Raw genomic sequence first — 18760 nt, forward strand, 5'->3', positions numbered from 1 at the left:
TCAGGGGAAGCTGGCATCTTTCCAGTACCTACATTGGCAGATGGAGCCAGACTCTTGATGGTGGTGCGTGGCAAGAGGATGAGAGACAAGGGGCAGTTGAAACATGAAAGGTTCAGACTGGACATAAAAGGGAGAACTTTTCACCATGAGGACAGCCAGGCACTGGAAAAGGTTGCCTGGAGAGGTTGCACAGGCTCCATGCTTCGGGAATTCAAGACCAAACTTCCTAACCTGATCAGACATTGTAACTGACCCTGCTGTGGTTACAAGATAGAAAACCCTTGAGGTCCGTTCCAACTTGAATTATCCTTTGATCCTATAAAGCCTCTCCAAAAGGAAAGACATTGATCTGTTGATAATACAGATGTAACCTCTTCGCTGGCTGCTAATACCAGCATGCTTAAAAGATACATTGTGTGGCCAAGTACTTAACTGAACAGGTATGACCTGTGTGACATACTTATTTGTCATGGCATTGGCTTTATAAACTTCAACCAGTTTACAGATGTTACCACATTGTTGTCAACACCTGAACTCAGTCAGTATTAGAAACTTTAAGATCATCAAGCTGTGAAGGGCTGTGTTATTGGAAGATCCCAAAAGGTGTAGTCATTTCCTACGTGTTTTTCCTGGTGTGATATCTTGACAGTGCACAAGAATGGTGATTTACATCAGTATGTGCTGATACATCTTTATTGCAACATGTTGCATGACTCTTCTCACACTGGTTCCCATGTGGCTCTTCTCACTGCTTGCTTAAATCTTGTCCCCGCTTCCTGCAGGAGAATGTAGGAGAAATGGAAGAGAACTACTGGCCATTACCACAATAACCCCAGTTGTTTTGAGTGTCCACATGTTACTTGGAGCCATAATAGTCCCAAACAGATAAATTATGTCTCTGCAGATCAATACTGTATCACAGGTTTAGTGAGTTATTTTACTGTCCTTAAGATGGAGTTGTTCTTCAAGGGCAAGTGTTGTGTTTGAACATAAGTTTTTCCCTAGGTGTTTGTTTCCAGCAAATAATTTTCAAAGGAAAATCCAGGAGAAACTGCATCCCGTTGGCTTTTTAAATGGGAAATGGAATTTGACCATGGAATGTTTGGGAACTCTGTGACCAAATAATGACTCAGTGGTAGCTTGGGGTCTGCGAACCCACACCATAGATTATCACTGCCTTCCCATTCCTGGAATGGCAAAAAGCCGTTCCCCATACTAAAGCTACTGTGACTTTGTAGTCTTTAAAGAACAGAAAAAGTATATAGTTGTAAAATGCCCAGCATCTGGCCCTGCTGTAACTTCCTTCAAAGTATGTTCAGCTCTGTTAAGAATACTTTAATGCATGTCTCCATCTCCTCTTAATATAAATTGTTATTTTTTCCCGCATCACTTGATATGATTGTCTTTTCTCATGCATCAGATACTTCCTTAACTTGCTTTGAACTTTCTGTGCCTCATAGTACTGTAATTCTTCCTTGTGTTCTTGTTGTGCCATCTGAGAAAATGAAATCTAGCTGCTGTAGCAACAGCCATAAAAGATGGTGTATGCCTAAAATCTTCAGTCTTCTTGTTTGGTTGTTTTTTCCAGAACTATATTTAAAAAAAAAAAAAAAAAATCTTTCTCCTGTTTTTATCTTTTGCTTTTTGTGTCTGGATTTTTTTTTCTTATCTGCCTCCCTGGATTCTTATGCACCATGATGTATACAGATTCCACACTAGAAGAGTATAGAAAGTATTTCATGATCTGTCCTAGGACTATACATATATTCCCCACACCACCTGCCAGAAGTGCAAAGCATGGAAGAAGGGTTAGGATTCGGGAAGTTAGCAACACCTAAAGCAGAAATACCTTGTCAGCTCAAAGGTTGAAAGGATGGGATATGTAAGATCTGCAGATGATGGTGAGAGAGGAGTTTTGCTGGGATAGAAACGTCCCATTTTTAGACAATGTTTTGAACCCACTGGGTAGAAGAGGCTTGATGTGGATCCCTGAGCACCACTCAAGTCTGGAATTGAATTGAAGCTCTTACTCATAGGTTTACTGTTTAAAGTCATAATTGAAACTAACCAAAAAAACCCAAAGCTTTCAAAGCTATTTTGCTGTGGGTATTTTATCCAGCTAGCATAACTTTTGAGGCTAAACTGTTTTATCAGCTGCAGATACACACATCCGTGCTTAACCACCTGGTGTCTCTGTAGAGGGGCTCTGGACACAGCACTGCATGGCTGTTCTTGTCTAGTCAATTAGCCCCTGTCTACCTAATCTCCAGATGCACAACCTCACCTTATTTAGGTCACATTTGTAAATAAAACAAATGTTCTTGAACAGGTGCTTATTTGCTTCTTTCCTGTCCACCTTGCCCGACCTGTCTACAGACTATCTTACTGACTTTCATTTACACTACTTCTTGCAGAGTTAACCCTTGGGCTTACTTCTCTTGCAGAGCCAGACATGGGGCTTCAGGCCACTGCTTGTGTTCAGTTCAAGATAAGTGTTCCTATAGATTTTGTAAACTGACAACTGTAAGGTTGTCATAGCAACAATTTTTAACCATAGGTTGTTTCTTCAAAATTATCCATGACTATCTTTGTGCATATTAAAAAAAATTGTTTGTTATATTCTTCTTCATTCCACCAAAAAGCCCACATACATAAAAATTCCATGAATTACCAGATGGGTAAATTGGGGCCAGCCACTGCTTTTTATTTCACAAATCTTTATAGCATTGCTATATTTGCAATGTAATCCTGGTTATACATACAAATTGGGAGGCAAAACGCGGGAGAGTGGCTCTGTGGAAAGAGATCTGGGGGTTTGAGTTGATGGCAATTTGAGTAGGAGCCAACAGTGTGCCCTGGCAGCCAAAAGGGCCAACCGTGTCCTGGGGTGCATCAAGCCCAGCATAGCTAGCCAGTCGAGGGAGGTGATTGTCCCACTCTACACCGCACAGGTCCAGCCCCACCTCAAGTACTGTGTGCAGTTTTGCATGCCTCAATGTAAGAAGGACATCAAACTATTAGAGTGTGTCCAGAGGAGGGTAACCAAGGTGGTGAAAGGTCACAGGGCAAGACTTACGAGGAGTGGCTGAGGTCACTTAGTTTGTTCCAGGCTTGGAGAAGACAAGGCTGAGGGGTGACCTTATTGCAGTCTTAACTTCTTCGGGGGGGGGGGCAGCAGAGTGGGAGGTGCTCATCTCCTCTCTCTGATGACCAGCAACAGGACACAAGGAAGTGGAATGAAGCTGCATCAGGGGAAGAAACATCCCCTGAACATTAGGAAAAGGTTCTTCACTGAGAGGGTGGTCGGTCACTGGAACAGGCTCCCCAAGGAAGTGGTCATGGCACCAGGCCTGTTCAAAGAGCATCTGGATGACACTCTTAGTCATATGGTTTACTTTCTGGTAGTCCTGCGAGGAGCAGGTAGTTGGACTCAATGATCCTTATAGGTCCTTTCCAACTCAAGATATTCTGTGATTCTATTCTGGGGTCTGCTGAAAAATTAAGGTAGCTGCAGAATGTCATCTTCTTCAAAATTGTTTAAGATTGATTGAAATTAGTATACATACAATATATTGTACATAAAATGTTAATGTAAATGATATAGTAAGTGAACCAAGAGAGTGCCTTTATTTTTTTATAAACACTAATATGACTTTCATAAATTCAGAACATACAGTTCTTTTGAGTAATCATCTATGATGAATTACATCTATATGTAGTGGTAGAAGTGGTAGAAGGTCTTTACTATCAGTTTAAAATTAATAATGCAATAAATAAGACTGGCCCTTACTTATGTTCCAAAAGCTTATTTTAGAGTATTCCAGACTGCTGAATAATGATATTCCATAAGCCTCGATTGTGTTAATTGTACCAAAGTTTCTAAAATTGTTTTTTAGGAACAGTTAGAAAGTGAGAGCATGAAGTTGAAGCAACTTGAGGACAAAAACAATCAAAAGGAAAGGAAGCTTATATCTATTATTTCCAACCAAGAAGATAAAATAAGAACTCTGAAAAGCAAATTGAAAGAATTAAATGAAGCACAAAAGGCTGTACAGATGCCAACGTATAAAGGGGAGGTAAGATAAGAAACCAGATAGAGATACAATGAAAAAAACTAAACTTTCATAAGTTGTTACTTCTTTCAAACATGTTTGTACTAATTATTCTAAGAAACTGATTTTAAATTCCAGCATTATGTAATTACTAGGATGTCATTAAAGTACATAAAGCACATGGGGAACACCAAACTATTAAATACATACTGGTTGGTTTGTGTGTAATTATTTTTACATTATGTCATTAAAATTTTAGTATTTGTGAAAACTCCAGATTAGCATTTCTGTTTTATGATTTTCAGTTAGGAGTTTTTACAAAGATTGAGTTGATTTTTTTCACTTTTATGCCACCCTGGTTTTGTTTTGTTTTGTTTTTTTTTTACAGAATAGCATCCATAGTGCTATTCTGTCCTTGTGGGATAGCGAGAGTGCAGTCACCAGTGTGAATATAACCATGCAAATGTATATTAACTAGCTAATTTAAAGTGAACATAGGTAAGGGTAAGAGCACAGCAACACATAAGTTCTTGCTATTAGACTGCTCAAGCATAGCTTAACTTACTGTGGCAAGCATTTGTAACCCCAGATGGGTTGTGGAGTCTCCTTCTCTGGAGATACTCAAGACCCACCTGGACAAGGTCCTGTGCAGCCTGCTGTAGGTGACCCTGCTTCGGCAGGGGGGCTGGAGTAGATGATCCACAGAGGTCCCTTCCAACCCCCACCATTCTGTGTGTGATTCGGTGTTGCTAGGTGTAAGGCAGCTCAGGTGTGCCTACAGGAGCTGCAGTTGCACTTCAGTGCAAGGTAAAACAAACCTGTAGGCTACGAGTCTGTGATTATAAACAATGTATCATTGATATCAGCTGGTTTGGCAGACATCTGATCAAGTTCTGTTTCTGATTGGGAGCACATGTGAACTATCCAGGCCATGTGGTAATGTAGATCTAGTGGAACTGCAGCTTATTGCACGCTTATTATCTGCAGTTATTACAAAAACTTTCCTTAATGCCTGGCAGATTCAAAACTGTGTAATACCAGAGTACACCACAAGGTGGTAGTCAAAGTTAATAACTTATTTAAAAACCTGCTAGAACTCTTGACATACTAGCTTGTGATGTGTTCATTGAAAATTTCAGTGAATAAATTAATTTTTAAGAGCTAAAATAGCTGGATACCTCACTAAAAAGCTTATACACATTACATAATCTTACCTTATACATGACTGAAACAGAATTACAGTCAAGCAATATTCTTTGGACCAGCTTCCTTTCAAGGGAGTATGAGGAGAGGAATGCCACACAGAGTTGCTAAGTTAAACTAGAAGTAGGAATTTCACACAAACAGTAAAAAACTGCTTTTGTCATTTTGTGGATGTTTTGAGAGCTTCCAGAAGGGACTAGGTGAAGAATCCCATGACATTTTTATTCATATGAGGATCAGGGCAAAGAGCAAAATTAATATGCTAACCTGTGATCAATATTTTCATATTTTACTTCAAGGTGAAAAGTAAGAAAGTTGTTCCAGATAAGCCTGAATTATCTCAGGAGATCTCTGGTATTTCACCTATGACTGAAAGGTAAATACTTTTGCAGCATTTTTTAAATTTGCTTTTAATTGTCTTTTCTGCTATTAAATAAGACCAGCTATTTCCCTCTTTCCTTAAAAAATGGAAGGGGGGCAGGGTAGGAAGGGGACACAGAAGAGGTTAAAGAGCCGATGTGGGAAGGTAATAAAGCCAGCAACTATGTGGAATCATAGCTGGGGCTTTGCAAGTATGTAGGGATAAGTTGGGAGGAAGAAAAATAGCCACTTGGTTCAGCAGGAGGTTAAACTCTCTGCGACACAGCAGTGGATGTTAATGCTGGGTCTTGGATAAGCATTAACTCCATTGCATTAGCTCTTCAGAACAGGAATGTACAACCATAATGGATTAACTGATGGCAGTACAGCAGAGGAGCCTGCTGTGCTGCCAGGAGGAGGTCTGGTAGTCGGTGTAAAGAAATAATTCTTGGCCTGATCCATCCTAAATGAGAGAGTTTGAAACCAGGTTTATCTGTAAGCTGAAGCCAGCCGGCCCTTGCTATGACCAAGGGACCAAAAGCAGTATATTTCCTATGCAAGTATTCCTTCTTCTGCCAGTGTTCTGGGAAAAATATTGACCAAAGTCTTAGGTTTGCATTTTTCACAGGATAGGCAGTAAAACCACTTTTAACAATTTTGCTAAGGTCAAGTAGAAAATGCTCCAAGGTGAGGCTAGGAGAGTATGAGGGAAAAGTATGGTTAACTCTTGCTGTCGTCTTACACTTTTGCCTAGGCATCTGCTTTTGGCCACTCTCAGACATAGGCTAGGTGAACTACGTGGATCTTCAGTCTGACTCACTGCTGCTTTATGATAAGAAAGAGAGGAAATAACTGTAATGTGATAAAGACTTTTTTGTCTTTACTGCTTCATATCTAAAAAGCGAAAAACCTTTACCTCTCTTCTGTCTCCCTCATCTCAAATAGTTCCCTTACTTTACTGTTTTCTTGGAAAGAGGTATGTGACTGGTAAGATTACTGGTAATCTTGCGCTAGTAAGATTATAGTATCACAAATATGTAGCAAATTAAGGTTGATTCATCTAATCATATGTATATTTTAAAGTTCTGATTAGAAACTTGTGTTGAGAGTCTTTTTTAATTTCTTATTTATCAAAACACCTGAAAAATGGTCAGAATGTGTTAACAATAGCAACTTTCACTCCTTTTGTAGGCTTTTTTTTCAAATGAGATACAAAGAGGCATTTGTGTCTTCAAAAAGAAGCGCACAGCAGAAGTAGGAACACAGCTTGTGACACTCCTGATTGTTTTCCTTTTTATTGCTTATTCATATAACAATTCACTAAATTAAAGAAAAATCCCTTTTGAGCTCTTTTGATACAAAGATACAAAAGAGCACACAAATCCAGTTTGTCACCAACTTCACTTTTTCATCCTTGAAGTTCATTTTATAAAATCCATTATATTGTGCTTAGAACTACAAGTTTATTAAATTTCACAATGAAATTTTATGGATGCATCAACAACTGAATAGCATATTCAAAGGCATACTTGCCTTTGGGCAAGTAAAACTCACACCAACATGAAGAACTATTTTTACCGTTCTCAGGGCAGATAACTAAATATCAGATGTCCACATGATACTCTGGAAAAGATATAATTAAAAACATCCCTTAACATAAAAGGAAAAATCATGTGATATTGTATAAAACAGAGAAGGAATGAGTTCACGAGCCTGTCTCCAAAATGTCGGGTAGACAGAGAAGGAAGGAACTAATAAATGCTTGCGTGTTCCTTCTCCTGCAAAGTCTGAAGTGTACAGAAGACAATGGAAAACAATTAATATTCACAGCAGCAGCATCTTATTTTCCCTAGAATGAGACGGAAACAGTACCCTTGTGAAAGATAAGCTGTTCCACAAAATACATGAGGGAACTGAAAGAAATGTAAAGGCTGGAATATTTGGGGGGGTCCTTGCAGGGTCAGGCCCTAAGCTTGAATGTATGTGTGTATGATATGACTAAACAGCTCTTTGACAACATTTTCTTTTCCCTTTTCTGCTTGCTTTTACTGAGGAGAACAAAAATATGTGTGCATATGTTGAGGAACAAGGTATCCAAGAAAAGTAGCTTACACTATTGTTTTTCTCTGGTTTGTGGGTGTGACTAAATTAAAGGTCACAACAAGCTGAATTGGCTGACTCCTTAATTTACAATTTTGATCTTCCAGGGAGAATCTGGAGACTATTTTCCATGACATGAAAGAAGAGTGTCATCGAATATGTATGCTAGCCAGAGAACAAACAGACCAACTGAGTAAATTTAAGATAAAGCCAGAACCTGAAACTGGTAATATCATACTTAAGCTCTTATTGTGATTCAACTGTTTGAAAGCTTTGCTTTATATTTGAAAATACTGTAAATTACACATACATAGAAGTACTTCCACTGTTTACCATCTGCCTTTTTCAAGTCTGTTCACATGGTGCTCACCAAGAAAACGCACCGCCAGTTTTGGCATTCTATGACGAATGCTCCAAATCACATGCTATGAAAGACAGTCATCACATCAATGGCTCTTGTAATTGTTTTGTCCCTTGGAGTGAGAGGCAGGCACTTACTACATGTGATATCCCATCATACTGTGTGAATGACAGCACTTGCTTGCTTTTAATTTAGCTGTCAGTTCAGAAGATGTCTGTTGCGAATGTCTCTAGCCCCGTGTCTGTTAGAGGTGAACTGCTGGACTGAGGAGAGTCAGAGGACTTATCTTCTAGACTTCCTTGTGCAGGCTTTTGAGTACTGCTTCGTTATGGGACGAGAGCTTAATCCAGCACTTCCTGAAAACAAGGGAAAGGCTTGATTTTTGTTGCAAGTGGAAGAGATCCTGAATGTCCATTTCTGCTAACGCTTACTCTTAATGTAATGTAAACTACTATGGATATTCCCTAGTAGCTTTTCTTAATAGTAGGATCAGACTCTTTAAGTAATTTCAAAAAACCCCTGCCAAACTTACACAGTTGAAGCAAAAGATGCTGATTTCAGCACTTTCTTCTAATTTAGGTTATACCATTACTGAAGTTTGTTACATGAAGTACTAATGTGGAGCTTGTGGCTTCACATTGCTATGTCTGAACTGTATTGTTCTATTCTGATTGTACACTACTAAACTTTATTAATCGGGGTGGGAATTTTGGGGGATGAGTGCTTGGCAACTTATTTCAGAATGGATTTGTTCTGCTTAAATAAGTGCCTAACTCAACTGTGTGAAAAGCTATACATGATACCAATTTAATCTGCCTGATTTCTGTTACTTCTGTGGCGCACATTCCTACAATATCTGAGTGATATCAAAAGGCAGCTGTACAATAAATGTGTACTGAAGTTATTCTCCCACCTGATTAGGAGTAAACATCTATATTATTACCATTTCTGTTAATGAAGTGCCAAAAATGAAGGAGGAATTCTGCAAACAAAGGGAAAATACAGTCCCACTTATGAATAGTTATTCAGTTTAAGTCTTTAGCTAATTTGGAAACTAATGGGAGTTTGGTACCTGGATACCTTCTAAAATCGTCCTCATGGTGCCTAGCATGTTCTTGGCACCATGTGAAATAGCTTTGGTTCCAGCTTCTATTTCTGCCAGAACACTTCAGTAAATACATGCGAGTATGTGTTAAGAGTATGGGACAACATAGTTTTCAATAAAATGAAAATGTTTATATCCATAAATCAAAGAGAAATAGAATTACTAGAACAGAATTATTTCCTTTTATTTCTGTTCTGGTAGTCTTTGTGTCAGAGCTTATGTTTGAGAAAGATAACTACGCCTCAAACTGACTTCAAAGAGAAAAAATAAAGATTAAAAAGCCAAGAAGGAAGATCAAAAACCTCTCAGGAAAAATACCCCAACACCACACCTTTAATAGCTATATACTTCAGTAGACTAATGTTTTCTTCATTCTTTCTTCACAGAAATACAGTTTTCCATGCCGATACAGTGTACTGATAAAACTGATGAACAAGCAGAAGAGCTTTTTAAGCCTCGGGTTATAAAGGATATAAATAGAGGTGCATCATGCATCACACCTATCACACCAAGAGGAGTGGGCCAAGATGAGGACAACAACTCTGTAGAATCACTTTCTAAATTTAATGTCAAGTTTCCACCTACAGACAATGACTCTGCTTTCTTGCAGAGCACTCAGGAAAAACCAACAGTTCCTTGTACTGGTATAGCTGAGAACATGCTTCAAGATCACAATTTTAACCTGGAGCACAGAGACCGTGCTGTTAACCTCAGTAAATTGGAGCCTAACTCATTTGAAGCTCATGGAGTTGATCTCATGACCTCAGCTTTGCAAAGCTTAACTACTGTTGACAAAACAAACTCCCCAAATCATGCAAACATGCCCATAGAGAATACCCATGACAAAACATGTTTAAAAACAACAGACACTGGTTTCACATTTGTACCTAAGCACACAAACCAGGGTGTACCTGAAGTAATTTTTTCTTCTTTAGAAGCTGCTGGGACAACTGTCAGAGGTCCTCATCAGGTATCTTTCTATAAAAACTGTACATTTCAAATAATGATAATGATTCAGACAGCCACTTAACAAAGATCTTTGAGATAGGATTAGTATGTTCTACAAAGTAGCTCAACAGTCTTTTTTTAAGACAACATCCCTTGTCAGTTCTTTTTCCTCATACTGAAGTATGTTTACAGGGCACTTTTCCAGTGAAAGGGCAGAAGTTTAAGTAGATCTAAGCACTGGATATGCTTGCACAAATTTCAGTTCATTTAGATATTAAGTGCTTCTATATCTATTTCAAAGCTGTCATTAATCATAAGTTGTCCCCTAGATTGCTTTCTTTCTACCCTTGATCTCAGTTGAATAGGGCACATAATTGTTTCAATTGTTTTTAACGTACAGCACAGAATATGACAAATGGACTAATTAAAAAGCTGAAGAGATACATACTTCACTGTGGAAGAATGATCTACTTTTTATCTCGATCTGAGGTAGAAACAGCACCATATTCCTCCCCCCCTAAGAAAACTTAAAATTTCTTCTTCGGAGTTTAAGCAGTCAAGGAGGAAAGCATATTTATTTTTTCAAATTAAAGGAAGTTCACTAAAATACTTTATTTTAGGTTTATGTAGGTACTTTGGGCTTGAATTTCAGTTATAGCTGCATGAAGTCCATGGGAGCTTCTGAAAGCAAGGCCCAGTTGCTGCAATGCAGAAAAACATTTCAGCAGGCTCTGACAATCACATCTCTGAATACTTTGCTGCTTTTGTATAACATCCTGTCTCAGCTGAAATTGCTGGCAAAATTATTATGGACCTTTATAGACTGATTTTTTTATGTTTCTGTGGCTTTTTTCACACCTTGTGAGAGGACAGCTTTTCAAGAATAATGAAATAGTGATATTTAGGAATTTTGTGAGGGTGGATTTAGCATATTTCTACTGTTTACATTGATGTGGTTTTGTGTTCTTTGCTAATGACAAGGTACATGCAGCAGAAGAGCTTTACCTCTCAATTTGGCCACTGCATGGCATGCAAAACTAGCATTTGGAAAGCATTTGTAGGACATAATAGCTTTGATGTTTTCTTCTCCTAAAAAGTACCCAGTCTAGTTTAATTTTCTATTGCAAACCAGTTTTGGATTAAAAGTTTAAAGCACAGAAAGTTTGCTGGTTTTCATCATTGCATTTTAAACTATAAGCCTGATTTTTCAAAACGTATTTTAGATATCTATTTGTAATGTAGGAGATCTCAATTCTATACCAACTTATTAATCACAGTTTTTGTTCTGCTTTATTTTTCATTGGATCCTCTGTTAAAGTTGTGACTGAGTTAAACAAATTAAGCCATTTATTTTATCCCTGGTAGAATTCCTGTGGAGCTGTGAGGCATTCACTCCATTGCTTGTTACTATCCTCTTTTTCTGTATTCCCTCTCCAGCTTGTTCTTTTCCTAGTTAGCCTGCGTATTCATTTTTCAATAGATGGCACCCTGCATTGTATATTACAGCAAATGAAACAGCTGGTATGTGATTATAAATTGATAGGGGAGTATGCAGCTAAAAAGTAGAGAAGAATTGTGGTTGAATAGCAATAAGCCTTTGGTTTGATCATTGGTATTTCTGCAAAATAAGGAGATTAATTTGGAGCCATCATTTAAAACGTAAATGATCTACTTGGTGGAGAAAATGTAATAATGCTAATGCTTGGAGCAAAGGCAGGCAATGGTGAAGTGTTTCAGTATTTGTAAGTCATAGCTGCAATAGCACTGTAGGACATACAGGACATTGATTGAAATGTTGTATCTTACCCAGAAGCTTGTTTGAAATAAGCCGATATTACTTTAGAATCATTATATATATATGTGTGTATATCAATATATTTAAACATCCATGACCTTTATTCAGCTGCCTTTAAAAGAGGTTTTAAAATCTTTTCCCAGTGAATTTGACTCATCTTTAGAGTTTTTTCTGTTAATTGTGCTAAAGGATTGAGTCACAGGTAATACATATGTAGATTAAAATACTAATGTTTTTTAAAAGTTACTGGCATACATGTCCTTTTGACTCTATTTACCTTAGCAAAATTTGTGCGTAAACTTGTTCTTAGTATTTTTCCACCTTTCTAAGGCATAGTTACACTGCTTATGGCTTCCATCGTCCCTGCCATTCATGAAGCTCCAATAGGGAGGAATTATATACCTGATTTTTTTTTCTTAGTGTAGATAAAACTTTCAAGTATTTACTACATATGTTAACTTATAAAATGGAAAAGCCCATAAATGCAATAGATTTGGCAACAGTAAGTTCTTGGAACTGCTCTCAGTTGCTGTAATAAATTTAGCTCTTTCATTCTATGTGGATACTAAATGTGAAAACTCAGTACTGTTTTCTTAGGATGTAACTTTTTAAAAAAACATGTGACTGAAAAGAGCAGCAGATTAAAATATACATGGATATTAGTGGACCTAGGATTTTACAGATTACATTTAAGTAAGACTTGCATATAGATGCATGTGTTTATCAGTATTCACAGTTTGAGGGGGTTGTTTCCACCAAAAATATTTCTAAGAATGTTCATGATTTTAAAAGCAAATCGATAGTCTATTGATCTTAATCTGAATATTAATGGTTTCAAAATGGAGCATCTGCTTAAATATATCACTATTCTGAAAAGCATATTAAGCACATGTTTAACCCTCAAAGAGAGAAATGGAAGTTAAGCACCTGCCTCAGTGGGTTGCTGGGTGAGTGCCTCCCCTTGTTGTGCTTCCAAGATTAGAAATCTTAATATGTCCTTTGTGGGATTTTTGCAATACTATTTTATCTTTTTTTCAAATGGTGTTTTACATCATAAGATTTTAGAAATGGGTAATTCTAAACACATGTCTGTAGGGATGTTTAAGTGTGTCAGTGTCTACTTAAATTTAATACGCAATTTACACCAGCAACATACAATAAGTAGACTCTTTGAGCTGAAAAAAAGTGGTGTGATTGCACTTAATTACTAATTAGTCAATTTAATTATATGGATTGCTGACCATAATGAAAGACAGTAAATCTGCTATTGCTATCTGATAAGCTAAACACTGTTTAAATAGGGAATGGACAGAAAATTGACTCCAAGAAGTTTAGCTGGTTTAAAAAGAAGGTTTAAGCACTGTGAAAGCCAGGCTGGTTGTACACTTGAGTTACCATGGGAGGAATAATAAATAGATTCTAACTATTTGGCATGATGAAATTTGAATAAGAGCTGAAAATTAAAACTCTTGGGTAAGTATCAACAGCAAGAAATTTAAAACTTTGAAAGAAACTACTTTCTAAAGTATTCTTCCTTGCCTTTCCATGTGTGAGTGAAGCAAGAGAGAAGGAAACTGAGCCAAAAAAACTGTAGGGCGCTCTCCTCTTCTAGGTTCCATCCCCATATAGAGCTCATACCAGCTTGCTGCCATTCTGTCTGCTTTGCAGTCACAGCAGTATGCGTTTAGTTTTCAGTTTACTCACAACGTAATCGTCCTGGCCGTGTAACATAACTATCTATTTTATCTTGTGTTGCGAATACAAAAGTGATTAAACTTATTTTTTTACTTTGAAAACGAATAGAAGACATTTTGATTCCTAGTTGGTATGATGCTAGACAGTTAGTGTACACTCTTGACTTAAAAGCATGTATCAGGCTGAAGTCGCTTCAACTGCAATGTCAGGTAAATAGACTTGCTGGCTTTAAACGAACTAGCTCAGGGACCAAGAGCAGTACAGCTGCTGAACCAAATTTAGCATAGTTTACTGAATTGCCTGAATGCATGGATAGATACTCAGATGATCCCACTGAGTTTGATGCTGTCGTGGCAGCAGGAATCCCCAAGCAGATTATTTGAGACACGTTTACGCTAAAAGGCAGTCAGAGCAAATAAGTAGCTTATGCTATATGACATGGTTCTAGTACATTTTGTATGTAAACTGAAAACTAGTTATGGGTCAGTAAGAGCAGAAATAAAATATGATTCGTATTAGCTCTATACAAGAACCATTTTATTCTAAGGTAAAAATGTGTTTTCTCATTTCTGTTAAATGGCTATTATGTACTATGCCTCCTGCAGTAAAATACTGAAATGCAAAGATAAAGAAAAGCCTTAATATGTATCAGACTGATATTACAGACTTCTGCTCATAGCAGTATTTATCATTAATAGATACCAAGGCATTTTAAGTGTTTGCAAGGATAGTATGTTTATAGAACTTTAACAAATCAAAGTCCTATCTTGCTTTTCTTAAATGAGAACTCTCTACTTAATGTCTCTGGCCAGGCAGGTGTAAAGGACACCTAGTTTAAAGAGGCAGGGTTTTTTTTATGTAAATATAAACCACAGCATAATGTAAACCACATTGTAAACTACAGCAATAATCATTTTCTGTTTCTTTTAGCTCATTTGGCAGCCTCAAGACAATGATTTGCTGGCACAAGCTTATACAGACTCTGAACTGAATCAGTGTGGAATATGTGAATTCTGTCGAGAAGTTTTCCCACCATCTATAACATCTAAGGAAGATTTTCTTCGGCATCTGAATTCCCACTTTAAAGTACAGTCTTAGTGTATGAGAATTCAGTGGATCACTGGGTTTGCATACATTTGATTTTTTTTATTCAACAGATACGCTAAGAATTTCAGAATTAGGACTTCTTGTAACAAGAACTCATGACTGAAATAGTTTGTCAGATAAGCACATTTTTAATTGTCCTTGGCAAGGTAAAATGAAACTGTAAATCAGTACTGTAATTCCCATTATTGCTTGTTATGCTTCAATATTACCTTCGAAAGTGATGTTAAACACCTTTTTAGTTGTTGTTTTTTTTTAATTAGTCATTGCCTGAGTAGGCCCAAAGTCATGATTGTATTTATGAGTGTAGATTTGCAGGATTAATGCCTTAATCTGGTTGGGGAAATTGGTGTAAATGCTAGGATTTTTTTCCCAATATCCAGTGATGTGGTTTTGTTTTCCTTGAAGTAAACAGGAAGAGAAGCAGGCTCTCATTTTTCATTTCTATTCTAAAATTTCCAAATGTAACTTACAATGGTGAACCTCTTAATTCAGATTATTGTAAAATCGCCACAGTAACTGAATACCAGGTGTGCCAAAATTAGGATAGGCTTGTTCACTCATAACTTAAATGAGTGGTTGACTTTCCCAGATGAATTGTTTACCAGAGAGAGTAATCAAACGCAGCACATAAATGACCCTTTTGCCAAAATGTAACTATCTAATGGATATCAGTTACATGTTATAAAAAATTAATGATTTTGTTCATGTATCTTTCTAGCATTAATAATTAGTAAAAATACTTTCATGGAAGAGGTTATGTTAGTATGGAGGATAGAGTGAGAGAAGGTAAAACTTTCCCTAAAACTAAGAGTACTAAAGATTATTTCCTTTTCCTTCTGGTCTGCAATGAAGGATTGCTCAAGCCTGTCACAGCCTGGAAGGGAAAGGAGAAAACCTAATCACCCAAATCTCAGTGACTTCATTTTTAACCTGAATATGCTTAGTGGCTTTCTCAATGCAATTTAAACTTGTGTGTAGTTGAAACATTGCATTCTGATAAAGTTTGCACATTTCTGGGATTTATTGAGATCACATTAAAGGGGGGGGGTACTAAGTAATTGAAATTAATTATAAAGGATGACTTGGCACTTTTTGCATTTGAACTGAATATAGGTTTTAGTCCTGATATTTGATAACCAGCATTAATATTTTCACAGCAGCAAAGCACAACAGTTTCTCTTTTTAAAGACTTGTTCGCAGGTGACCAGTTTCTGGAAGAATTAACACCTGCCTAATTTTTAGAAAATGATTTTTCTGCAGTTATTTTCTCCATTTTGAACATCTCCTGTTTGTGCCTGGCCGTCAGCAGAGCGTGCTGTAATGACCAGCGGTGCACAGTGCGTGCCTGCGACACGACCCGGAGCAGGGCTCTGTCCCTGTGCGCAGCCCCGGCCCCCCGCCGGGGCCCAGCGCGGAGGAGGACGCGCTCACCCCGGAGCTCGCCGTGCTGTGGGGAGTGAAGAACCGCCCCGGGGAGCACGGTGGGGGGTGGGGTGTCCCGGGAGAGGCAGAAGTTCCAGGAGTGGGAGGAGAGAAGGGGGTTCGCACATCTCCAGCCAGCCCGCCGCAAAACCGACTTGTCCTCTCAACCTTGAAATTGGCGCTCGGGAGCTCGGGTTATTAAGAGCTGAGCGGATCGCCTTGAAAGAAGATAAAGTCGTCCGCTCCCGGACGCGCGGTCCCTTCTGGCAGAGGCGGGAGCCCGCGCCGAGCCCCAGGCCCCGCGCCGGGCCGCGGGCCTTTGTTGCTAGGGGCAGCCCGGCCCCCGCTCCGCTGCGGCCTCCCCTGCAGCCGGGGCGGGGAAAGAGGCGGGGGAGGGGGGGGGCGGTTGTCCAAAGCCTCGGCGACCAGCAGAACCCCTCCGTCTCCCAGGGGGAGAGCGGCTGCCTCGTGCGGCCTCTTAGGAAGCTGTTTAATTCTGCGCGGTTGGAACTGCCGGTGCCTGAGGGCGTGCAGACAGGCTCACGGGTCGGACCGCTGCGAGGAGCCCCGGCCTGGGTTAAAGAGGAATAAACAAACCCCACGCGAAGCAGTTGTGAGCGGCTGGAAGGGGGCGGTGAGCGCGGTCGCTGAGCGGGCCCCACTCGTGCAGCTTTCCTGGGGGAGGCTGCTGCCAGCAGGGACATCTGCTCTGTTACACTCACCAGGGGAGGCTCCGCGTTCCTCCCCTCCGCTCCCCCTTCCACGCGAGCTCGGCTCGGCAGAGGAGGTTGAGCCCAACCAAACGGCTGGAAGTGGGATTTCATTAAAAATAACAAACCTGGGGGAAGGAAGTGGCACTTGAGAGGGAAGAAGACGCAGCAGACCCGTGCCAAGGCGCACCACCGAACCCCTCCCGGGGCTGGAGCTGCCTTCAGGGCTCCGGCACGGGCTCGCCCCGAACCCCCCCGGGCCCGGCCCCGGCCCCAGGCCCGCAGCGCGGGGGGCCCCGAGGGGGGAGCCGCGCCGCCACGGCCGCCCCCGCCCGCTGCGAGGGCCCCGCGGCCGCCGCGCGTAGCTCCTGTGTCGCTGCGGCTAGCTCGACAGCTGCTCGTAGCTCCGGTAATTAGACTGTCAGTGCTTGTTAGAGGAGAGGAAAACGCTCCTCCGACAGATTCCACGAGTCCTCTGTTTTTGAAGATCTCACAGAAATTACCAGAGCGTTAACTGAGATCTCCTGTTTCTCCGGGAGATTTCGGAAGGGAAGATGTTCCCTCTGCCACCTCGCACTCCAATCAGAGCTCTCCTCCGACTCCCGTGAAATACGGTGAACTCGCTCTAAGAGGCTCGGGAGAAGTTACCTTCCTTCCCCCCTGCCCGGGAGGAAAACGGAGCTTCCTGGCCGTGTGAACTTACTTTTAAAATCCCCTCCTCACATTACTGACTTTAACTAACCAGCTAACTCGATAGAAAGGCAGTCTTTTCTCCATCAACCGATCGGAGGAGTCTCCCCACACGCGATCCTTCCCCATCCGAGATAATGTAATTCAGAGGACGCTCAGGAGAGGCTGTTCCCCCTTGCGAACAAAAGCGCTGGAAGATCAAGCCGAGATGCTCCTACCCCCACCCATGGTTCACTCAGCAGATGAGACTCAGAGGAGGCGATTTCTTTTCCTCCCTACCGTACATTCCCCTTTCCCCCGCAATCATGCAAGGTTAACTCAACAGAGGAGTCTCAATCCAAATGGCAACTGGGATTACATTAAAAAAAAAAAAAATACCGAAGGAAGGGGGAGAAAAAAAATCAGAAATAGGGAAAGAAAAGAGAAAAAGCAGCAGGCTGATTACGAGGTGTCAAAACTGCCAGGAGCAAGAAGGTGATAGCAATCAGGGGTGAGAAGAGTGCGCCATTCGTGCGGGGCAGCTAATTATCCGTCTCATTTGAGAAGAGCAGCATTCGAGGCAGCAGCGTTCGCCTGCTGAACGGTGACAGATTGGCGCGGAGGAGAGGGGAGGTGTTAAAACAATGGAGCCGGGCTTGCGAGCGCTGCTGCATGCTAATCAGCCCGGCCTCCTTCCTTCCTTCCTTCCTTCCTTCCTTCCCTCCCTCCCTCCGCCTGCCTGCCGCGATCCCTCCTTCCCGCCGGCCTCATGGCAAGCCCGACGCAACCAGGCCCCACCGCAGCCGGTGCAGGCGGTGGCCCGGGGAGTCCCGGGGGAGCCGGCAGGCTGGCGGGTACCAGGGCTACAGTTCAGACCTCGCCCTTGGCACCCCGGCTTCCAAGAGCCCCGCAGGGCAGCGTCCCCGCAGAGGGCAGAGGCGAGGAGCGGTTCGTAGGAGCCCTGCGGGCTCTTCCCGCGCCGGGGGGCGGCAGTGTCCCGCCGCCGAGGCCCCAGGGTGGGCCCGCGGGGTGAGGGACACGCAGAGCCGCGCCCGTTGCCGACGGGCTCCGGGGGCTCCGCTGCCCCCTTAGCTCCGCGCAGGAACCGGAGTCCGGAGCGCTCAGCGCGCTGTCAGCGGCTCGCACGGCCTCTCCTCTCGCTGCCTTCTGCCTCTCGGATTGCTCGGCCTTGCAAGCCTGAACGACCGCACGTCCCCAGACTGCACCCTGTGA

General features: G+C 41.1%; 1 protein-coding gene across 1 annotated transcript in view; it reads left to right on the forward strand.

The window, feature by feature from the left end:
- TANK (TRAF family member associated NFKB activator) overlaps window positions 1-15885 on the forward strand; it is a 29483-nt gene extending 13598 nt beyond the window's left edge. The window contains exons 6-10 of the mRNA XM_075430308.1: window positions 3897-4076; window positions 5555-5631; window positions 7823-7941; window positions 9568-10151; window positions 14550-15885. Of these exons, the coding sequence (XP_075286423.1) occupies window positions 3897-4076; window positions 5555-5631; window positions 7823-7941; window positions 9568-10151; window positions 14550-14717 (1128 nt within the window). The 3' untranslated portion in view covers window positions 14718-15885. The remainder of the gene's footprint in view (window positions 1-3896; window positions 4077-5554; window positions 5632-7822; window positions 7942-9567; window positions 10152-14549) is intronic.
- Window positions 15886-18760: the final 2875 nt, after the last annotated feature.

Source organism: Opisthocomus hoazin, chromosome 9, assembly GCF_030867145.1.
Source record: "Opisthocomus hoazin isolate bOpiHoa1 chromosome 9, bOpiHoa1.hap1, whole genome shotgun sequence".
NCBI lineage: Eukaryota > Metazoa > Chordata > Aves > Opisthocomiformes > Opisthocomidae > Opisthocomus > Opisthocomus hoazin.